We start from the raw sequence: 9845 nt of genomic DNA on the forward strand, positions 1-9845 counted from the left end.
CCTCTCTCTCTCTGTGTCTCTCATGAATAAATAAATAAAATCTTTAAGAAAAAAGAATTTTCTTGATTCATAGTAGCAGTTTAGCATATTGTTTGAGCTATCAACAATATCATTAATACATAGTTTTTCTTAGATTTTTTATGGTAATATGTGCACTTTATAGACTTATAAATTCATATACAGTATCACTCCACAGTGGATTAATTTGACATGAGAAAAACGGCTTTAAATTTAACACATTAATGTAATTCAAAATACTATATTATACATTTCATAACAAAATCTCTTAGGATTCTCACTAACTAAACTTAGTTTTTTCTTGTTATTTTTAATTTAAAGCAATACCAGTACCTGTATTTTAGCTAAATAGTCATAAATTAAGTATCATTTAACTTATTTTTAAATGATTACTTCTTTAGAATTGTAATATACCTTATAACCATAGCATGTTGGATCCAACATCTTACTCTGAGACATCTAAATCAATAAAAATTAAAACCACTTTGTAAATATCTTATTAGGATGATGAATAAGCATGCCCATTGTCCCTGCCTCATCTTTTGTTACCTTAACATTAGAGCATTATCCCAGGCATTATGTAGTCCATCAGCCACTTGGCCATGCAAATAAAAATAATCAAATTCCAAACTATTAAAATCTGGCTTCTCATTATTACTTTTTAAGGACTAATATATGAAACATAGAAATCATCTGGGTACTTGATTCCATTATGTCTTTATGGTCTCCCACTCTCAGAGCTAAGAAGGGTTTAAAATATTAGTCACAATTGAAGATTAATAAGTGGGTATACAAGCTTTTCGGCTAAATTTGTCACACACAGCATAATTTTATGTAACTCTTTTCCTAAAAAAAAAAGACTATATCCTTACATGCATAAATATCTTTCTGGGACTATTGATTTTAAAACTGGCATTAAACCTTAGTGTTTGAAAAATGTGTATGTGCCCCCAAATTTGTGTAATTCCCATGTATATAAAGAAGCAAAATAAATCTGCTGTTCTCTAGAGTAATCTCCCACACTGAACTGAAGAAAAAAAACATGGGCACTTTCAACCAGAGGCAAAGGAGATTCCAGTACAGATGTTTCAGTAAGAAACACAGTAAGAAAGAAGGTTTTAGTGCTTTAACTGCAGATAGGTGGGAGCATCTTGATAACATTCTTGCTCTTCCAGAGAGGGATCAACTTCTTTCTATTGAGGCTCCAATCCTACCACCAACAAAATAATCCAACCCCTAGGCACCTAACTTGCTAGAAAGGCAAGATTACAGTTATTCCTGGTCAAGATGCTTTTGGAAATAAGCCAAGACTTTTGACAGGTTTAGGACCCTTTAAAAAGCCTAAATGCTGGTTACTTTTTAAAGAAATTTTAACTAGTAAAGAGTTGCTGTAACATCCTTACAACATAGAGTGCAAAGTAAGGCAAACTGGGATCAGCTGTTGACTAATCAGAAGGCTTCAGAGATGTAACCCTGGACATTTCATATACCTACAACCTGCTCATGCTTGCAATCCAGCTAATCAAATTTTGACCAAGTTTAGGTTATATTGCTAGATATTCTGTGGATTTCTACAGCACTTGTTATCCTTGTATTGAGGTACATTCTAGCTAAGTATAAAACTTCCTATACACAGCAATAGAAATCACTGGGATAAGCAACACTGCTCACCCATAAAATGAAAAATAAATGCTAAAAAAATATTTTTTACAACATTTTTACTCAGAAATTAAAGTGAAAACCACTTTTATGCTACTCCAAATCTATGATATTTGGGAAACTCATGTTTTACGAAATTTCTTAAAACACAATGTAATGTGATAAAAGATGAATAAAATATACTTCTTAAAATTAAACAAGTTTGCTTCTTCCTGCTTATTTCACAGAGTCATTTAATAAAATCTATGGTTATTTAAGGAAAAATCTGATTTCATATGCACAAATTTCACTGTAGGCAGTTAAAAGGTTCGAAAAAATTCTTCAAAAATTTGTCATTAGAAAAATGAGTATCTGGGGATGCCTGGGTGGCTCAGTGGTTGAGCGTCTGCCTTCAGCCCAGGGCGTGATCCTGGAGTCCCGGGACCGAGTCCCACATCTGGATCCCTGCAGGGAGCCTGCTTCTCCCTCTGCCTGTGTCTCTGGCTCTCTCTGCGTGTCTCTCATGAATAAATAAAATATTATTTTAAAAAGATTAATATATATAGAATATCCTTTATTTGAAACTAGAAAACTTTATTTCTTTCTGTCGCATATTTGTTTTTGGCTATTACTAGATATATAATAACTTCCATGTTTTTGACAGTGATTTTTTTTAAGTGGGTCAAAATAACTGAAAATGACATAAAACCTTATATAGATTCATATGACAATTACAAATAGTAATGTATTCCAAGATAGAGCAGCCATATAATTATAAATTTTAGAAAAAACCCAATCATTTATTTAAAATATCTACTCATTCCCGGGATCCCTGGGTGGCGCAGCGGTTTGGCGCCTGCCTTTGGCCCAGGGCGCGATCCTGGAGACGCGGGATCGAATCCCACTTCGGGCTCCCAGTGCATGGAGCCTGCTTCTCCCTCTGCCTATGTCTCTGCCTCTGTCTCTCTCTCTCTCTCTCTCTGTGACTATCATAAAATAAAAATAAAAAATTAAATAAATAAATAAAATAAATAAAATATCTACTCATTATTGAAAATTAAGACACTGGATGCATTCGAGTGAATATTCAATCAGCTGTCAAAGAAAAAAATATTTTCGGTTTCTTCCAGACTATCCAAAACAATCAACATTATGTACTACATTTAATACTAATTTTTAAAGTTTTTTAAAAAATTTATATCTGGAAATTTTTTAAAAGAGGTGATAATGTGTCAATGAAATGCAATAATGGAATTATTAATTCTCTGATGATGTGAACATTTTACAACACGTTATAGCAGATGCATGTCTTTTACTAATTGGATTCAGTAATTATGAACCTATTATTAATTTATCTATATAATGTTAATTAAAGTTTACTTTTATTAAAAGAAATAGCACATCAGTCCTTACTGGAGATGGAAGAGAGTTGGGAATGATATGAAACAAATCATTTTTAAAAGGTCACACTACTAAAAAATTTGTAAGACCCTGTTCCATGTTTTTGTCACGTAAATAGATTGTAGCTAAGAAATATTTTTTAATTTAATATTAGACACTGGAGCTTCAAGGTAGAAGTTTCTATTGAAATCAAGGATAGGATTAATTCAACTAAAATTCTAAAATCATTGCGGGGCTGATGGTAAATATATTATTGGTTGCTTCATTTTTAAAAGTGTAATATAGAGAATTACTTACATTGGACTACTGACATTCTCGTAAGTGCAAAGTAAACTCCATGCTGAATTTTTTTGCATTTTTATTATATATGGTGGACTGTGAACACTTATGAATTATATGTTTTGCTTTATGAGGTACTTGATTTCTAGCTGAGAAGTAAAAGTTCACCCTTAAAACAGGATTCTTGTGTCTAAAACAGTCACATGTAAAACGTATAAATAAATTCCTAAACTTAAATTTGTGAATTCTAATAGGATTTCAAAGTTTGTCAAGCCTAAAGTGAAGGATTCATACAACATAAACTACTGAATGAAAACAAACAATGGCTAAAATATAAAATAAATATAAAACACTGATCTTTACACATAAAGGCGGCATCAGTTGGAGTTCATTTTAAAAGGTAAAAATATGTTCCATTCCACTTAACGGCGTTCAAGAATAGAAACTTTACTCGTTACTACTTTTCTCTTTCAAGAATAGTACATGAAAATTAGGCAATCATTGCATATATTTCAGTTAGTCTTCAATAAAGAGTAAAATACCTTTAAAGTTAAAAACATTTCATATGTCACCAGCTCAAAATGACCAATATGTCTGGAATAACAATTATTTGGAACAATACTTACCTAAGGTCTATTATCAGCCAGGCACTATCTTATATAAATACATTATTTACTTAATATTTTCAAGGTACCGGTGCTACGTCAGTCTAGATAACTTGTGTAAATAGCCCATGCTAAGTGGCATACTCAAGATTCAAACCCAGGCAGAGGTTAAACACCCACTATTCTATCCTACCTCTTGCGGGAAATGATTTAAGCAAGGTCTGCTATGCGTTTGAAAGCCACCGTTTAAACTATAAGCAGTTGGGGTTGTCAAATGTGAAAACTTTTTGCTAATTATGAGAGTGAATGTGTGAGTTTCAAGAAACTAAAAAGGAAAGCGAGCATAATAAATATGCCAAAAGATCACACAGTATAAATGTTAAGAGCTGAGGCTGTGGCACTTAAATACCTCAGCTGTGATTTCATCCTGAGATTACTCTCATTCGAAAGACACACATAAAAAAGCAGTCATATTTAACATTCAAGGTCATACCATTTAAATTATGTACATACACCAAAAACTATAGTAGCACCAGCCATAAATTATGCCCAAAGATAACAACTGTCTCATTAACCTGGTTCTAAAACATTAAAGATACTTTATTCTAAAATAACCAACTAATCAAATTGTTCTAACAATTTGATTGTTTATTGGTCAATAAAATCCACATACCTTAAATTTTTACGGAGGAAAGTCAATCTTTATTGGAGAAAATTTGACATAATTTGCTTTTACCTTTCCAAATAAAAAGCAGCATAGAGGTTTAACTGTATGATACTAGCCTGAAGTCAGTCAAGAAGAAAGCATGACTCTTAATAAATGTGGATCTACTTTCCTTTGAAAACAGCTTTGAAAGGAGCAATAGGAGGGAAAGCAATGTACATCTCTAGAACTGAATTTCAAAGGCCTTATTTGGCCCTTCTTCCACATGGGAAGAATTAGAAAACTTTTTGCCTTTTACTTTCCATTGTAAGATCCTAAATGGGAAAATAAGTCCAGGCTATGTAGGTCTCCATGTAGGATTAGATGCAGTAGCAGCCACAGCGCAAGAAATGTAGGACACAATGGTCTATGTAACTGGCTGCTGTGAACTTTAGTGGCAAAATTGAAAAAAGAAGGAAAGAAGAAAGAAGAAAGAAGAAAGAAGGAAAGAAGAAAGGAAGGAAGGAAAAGAAAAGAAAGAAAAGAAAAGAAAAGAAAAGAAAAGGAAAGGAAAGGAAAGGAAAAGAAAGAAAGAAAAGAAAAGAAAAGAAAAGAAAAGAAAAGAAAAGAAAAGAAAAGAAAAGAAAAGAAAAGAAAAGAAGAAGAAAAGAAACCTTTACCACTTCAGCACAGATCTCAAAATCACTTCAAGACACTTCCTTCAACTGGTTCTGCTGCATTAATGAGATCGTGGAACAGAACTGCTAATTTAGAATTAAATGCTTTGGTGAGAAGAGCATTATAAACTAAAAAGCCAGAGTTTATAAAAAATAATTGGATGTGACAATAAATGGTATTTTTCATATATTACTCATCACTGTGTGGATTAAAAGCAGCTTAAATTAAAAACGGAATCCCTTGAATTTATTCAAATGGTTTTTAAAATGGTTTTAAGGACATTTAAATGATGTAGGAAAATTATGATACATCTACTTTGTCTAGTAGATCTTAAAATTCTACTAGTTCGCTTCCTTTAAAATCGTGATAATTTAAAACTATGAAAATTTAATAATAATAAATAGAATTGTTAATAGAATAAAATAATAGAATTGTTAAATCACTATATTGTATACCTGAAACTAATATAACACCGTGTATTAACTGTACGAGAGGGATCCCTGGGTGGCACAGCGGTTTGGCGCCTGCCTTTGGCCCAGGGCGCGATCTTGGAGACCCGGGATCGAATCCCACGTCGGGCTCCCGGAGCATGGAGCCTGCTTCTCCCTCTGCCTATGTCTCTGCCTCTCTCTTCTCTCTCTCTGTGTGACTATCATAAATAAATAAAAATTAAAAAAAAAAAGATTTAACTGTACGAGAATTAAAATACAAAACTTAATAAAATCTTCAAAAATAAAAAAACACGGTGCTGATAGAAAAAATAAATAAAAGTAAAAATGAAATAAAATAATTTTAACTATAATGTCAAATTAGCCAAACAAGTAAATAAAAATAGGGTAAATGGTGCAATTTTATCTGGTACACTTCTTATCAATATTCTTGTTATTTAAACGTTTCCCTTTCTTTGGAAAATCTGCCTTAGTTTACCTGATTATGAATGTAGCTTTTGCATAATTCACAATGTTTAAATGAGTATTCAGAAATCAATTATCCCATTCATATTTTAAAACTACAACTTCTTCACAGACCCTGTTTAAGTTTTCCAGCTATATGACAGCTAGTTTATTGACTCATTATAAATAAAAATACTGAATCAAGAGCTTCTAAATTGTCTAAGTAGGAAGTGAAATCTGAGGTAAAACCCAAGAGATACAGGCACCATTATCTAACAGTATGGAAATTTTACTTTGCTTACTATGATCCATAAAATAAACCTATATGTTGTTTGGCAAGGAAAAGAATGATTTCAATAAAGGAATAGCATATATGAATCATCATATTTAGAAGAATATACAAGAAGATTATATTTTTCCACAAAAGTTAAGGGAAGCACTTTTTTTTTCTTTTTTGATCAATAATGACTCAGGACGTGAATCAGGTTCCCGGGGACTCTGAATATCATGACAAGCATCAATCATCAATGACCAAGTGAAGCCCAGAACTGAGAGTGAATACAGAAAGGAGAGAGATTTTTCCCTTAGAAAACTTTATATATTTATATATATATATATCACTTTATATTTGTATGTTCCGTGAGTTCTAAAAGCGATGATCTTTCAAATAAAATATTATATAGAAGTTGAGTGATCAGAGAGTACCTTGGATCAAATCACTGCAAGATTTAAATAACATCTAGTCCAGGCCCCATCCTACATTGGACTCACGGCATCTGGTCATGTTGGCCTCTTCATAAAGACCCCAAATGACAGGGAGCTCATGAATTCACAATATAGCCCAAGATTTTTGGCAAATTACGTTAGAAAGCTCATCTTATTCTTCATCTTTCTCTTTTTTTTTAGAAAGCTCATCTTTTTCATGTAAACAAAGACGTTTGTTTCATGCTTTACAATTTTCTATGAATTTATCTTACTTTTGCCCTGTGGAAGTTATCACCGGATAGTCAAAATTCCTTTTCTTATTTGATAGCCTTTCCATATATAATGATAGCTTTCATGCCCTCACTTTTCCAAGCCTTCCTATTGGATTTTATGGAATAGATCTATGATACCGATTGACCTGCCTCTCTTTCTTTTTTTGGACACAGTCTTGCTGCTGCTAGAGTCAGTTTGCCGGGGTCCTCCTCACCATGCGGTGCTCAGAAAGAAGACAACACTAAAATGTGGCCACCGCCGCCAATGACAGTGGGACCGTCACCTCATTAGGATGCTGTCATTAGTGGGATCTCACAGCGCACCGCCTGCCGCTGCCACCGACCCCTCCAAATGCTGAGCTGCTGCCAGGCAAGGCGCGGGCAGGAAGGACTCTACCCTGGGAACTACCGCCCTAAGACAGTATCATGGCATCAAATACGTTCACACGCATCCCTCTGGTTGAGCCTCAGCACGGTAGCAAGAGAGGAGCCTGCCTTCCTACCAAACTCCTGGATGCTCGGGGCGCGCAGCTGTGAGCTCCGGGGGCCTAGAGCCGGCGGCCGGCAGCCCCGGCAGCCCAGTGAGGACGCTGTCCTGTGCGGCAATTTGTACTTTAGAAATTTTGCCCGAGACTTCTCTTTCCCTCGCTGACTTTTTAAGCGGACGTCATGGAGCGGACGGTCCCCCAGGAGGGTGTCCTGGGGCGGTCGCCGGGTCGGGGCGGGCTGCGCGCAGGCCCGGGGGCGGGGGCGCGGGCGCGGGCGCGGGCGGGGGCGGCCGGACGGGGCGCACGTGCGGGCTCGGGGCGGGGGCCTCGCCGGGCCCGGGGCCGCCCTCCGCCGGGACCTACTTCCCCTTCGGCAGAGCCGAGCCCATCGGAGCCCATCCGAGCCCTGCAAGCTGCGGCGGCCGCGGCCCGGCACGGCTCCGGGGAGGCCCGGGGACCCAGGCCGGGCCGCCGGCCCCCGCCCCCCGCTCCTCTCCGGGGCGCCCGCCTTCTCGAGCCTTCTGCGGCCGCCGGCCCGGGAGCGCCCGTTAGTCAGGGCGCACGTGACGCGCGGTGCCCACATGATGCGCGGGGGGGCGGGGGGACACGGGCCGACCGGGAAAAGTTCGCCGAGAGCCGGGCGAGCCCCCGCGCGCCGCGTCCCTGCCCTGGCCGTCGCCCAGCCGCCCCGAGGGCGCCCGGGGCAGCTCCTGCGCCCGCCCCGAGGCTCCCGTGCACCGCGGGCCGAGCCCCGACGCGCAGCCAGGCGCCCCCCGAGCTCGCGGGCGCCGCCGGGGTCCCGCAGGCCGAGCACCTTGCACAGCGCGGCTGCCCGTGCGCCCCCGCGCCCCGGGGCGCCCCCGCCGGCCCCGCCGTCGCCCCTCCCGCCCCGGGGCGCCCCCCGCCGGCCCCGCCATCGCACCCCCACCGCCCCGGGAGCCTCCCCCCGCCGGCCCCGCCGTCGCCCCCCTCCCGCCCCGGGGCGCCCCCCGCCGGCCCCGCCGTCGCACCCCCACCGCCCCGGGAGCGCCCCCCGCCGGCCCCGCCGTCGCCCCCCTCCCGCCCCGGGGCGCCCCCCGCCGGCCCCGCCGTCGCCCCCTCCCCGCCCCGGGGCTCCCCCGCCGGCCCCGCCGTCGCCCCCTCCCCGCCCCGGGGCGCCCCCCGCCGGCCCCGCCGTCGCCCCCTCCCCGCCCCCCGCGCGCTCGGGCGGCCGCGCTCACCTTGCTTGACACACTTGAGGCGGAGGGGGTCCTTGCAGTGCTTGATGACGGCCAGCACGTCCCGGATGGTGAGCCCCGCCACGGGGGTCTCGTTCACCTCCAGCAGCAGCTCCTCCGACGCCAGCTTGCTGCCGCTCTCGTAGGCCACCTTGCCGGGCTTCACCTCCCCCAGGTAGGGGAACTGCCCGTTCTCGGCGCCCCCCTTCAGCTCGAAGCCCAGCTGGCCCTCCGGGTTCCTGCCAATGACACTCTCATGGACTTTGCTCGTCCAGTGGCTTTTCTTTTTCAAGCTTTTGGACATGGCAGTGGGGTGGGCGGCCTCGGCTCCCGAGGGGCTGCTGCGGGGCAGGGGGAGGCGGGCGGGGAGCCCGGGGAGCCGGGGCGCCGCGCGGCGAGGGATCAGACTTTGCCTTCCTGCCCCTCTGCCCGGCGCGTCCCCTCGTCTCGGGACGGAGCGTGGATGCTGCGGGGGGAGGAGGCGGGGACGGCGGGCCGGGCGGGGGGGCGGCTCGGCCGGGGCTGCTGTCCCTGGAATGACACTCGGGGCTGTGGCCCCGCAGCGGAGGAGCGCGGCGGCGGCGGCGGCGGCGGGCTGGGCGAGCGGGAGCCGCGCGGCGGGCGGGGGGCGGGGGCGGGGGGGGCGCGGGGCCGGGGCCGCTCCTGCGCGCGGCGGGGCGGGGGGGGGGGGGGGCCGGGGCCCGCGGCAGCCGCAGTGGCCGCGGCGAGGTCCGGGGCGCGTGTGCGTGTGCGCGCGAGTGTGAGTGAGTGTGCACTAGTGGGGCCGCGGGGGGGCTCGCCGGGCTCGCTCCCTCCCTCCGCAGCTTGACCCGGTAGTGAAGGCGGAGAGAGAGGCAGGCTGGGCCGCGGGCAGCCTACGGGAGGAGGCGGCGCGGGGAGGGGACCGGCCGCCGGGAGGCCGCGGGGAGGCCGCGGGGCTGCGCGGGCGCCCGGACGCCCCGACCCGCGAGGTGCCCCGGGGAGGGCCGCGCAGGCGGGCGGGGCGCG

The 9845-nt window shown here is 44.0% G+C and overlaps 1 protein-coding gene across 8 annotated transcripts in view; it reads right to left on the reverse strand.

Annotated features, from left to right (window-relative positions):
- MAGI2 (membrane associated guanylate kinase, WW and PDZ domain containing 2) overlaps positions 1-9199 on the reverse strand; it is a 1330046-nt gene extending 1320847 nt beyond the window's left edge. For 4 of the 8 annotated variants that reach the window (XM_038562829.1, XM_038562826.1, XM_038562828.1 and 1 more), the window contains exon 1: positions 8841-9198. In XM_038562829.1, the coding sequence (XP_038418757.1) occupies positions 8841-9141 (301 nt within the window). In that variant the 5' untranslated portion in view covers positions 9142-9198. Of the gene's footprint in view, positions 1-8840 lie in introns of all 8 variants that reach the window. The other 4 variants (XM_038562825.1, XM_038562824.1, XM_038562831.1 and 1 more) reach the window with 2 other exon arrangements.
- Positions 9200-9845: the final 646 nt, after the last annotated feature.

The sequence above is a fragment of the Canis lupus genome, chromosome 18 (assembly GCF_011100685.1).
Source record: "Canis lupus familiaris isolate Mischka breed German Shepherd chromosome 18, alternate assembly UU_Cfam_GSD_1.0, whole genome shotgun sequence".
NCBI lineage: Eukaryota > Metazoa > Chordata > Mammalia > Carnivora > Canidae > Canis > Canis lupus.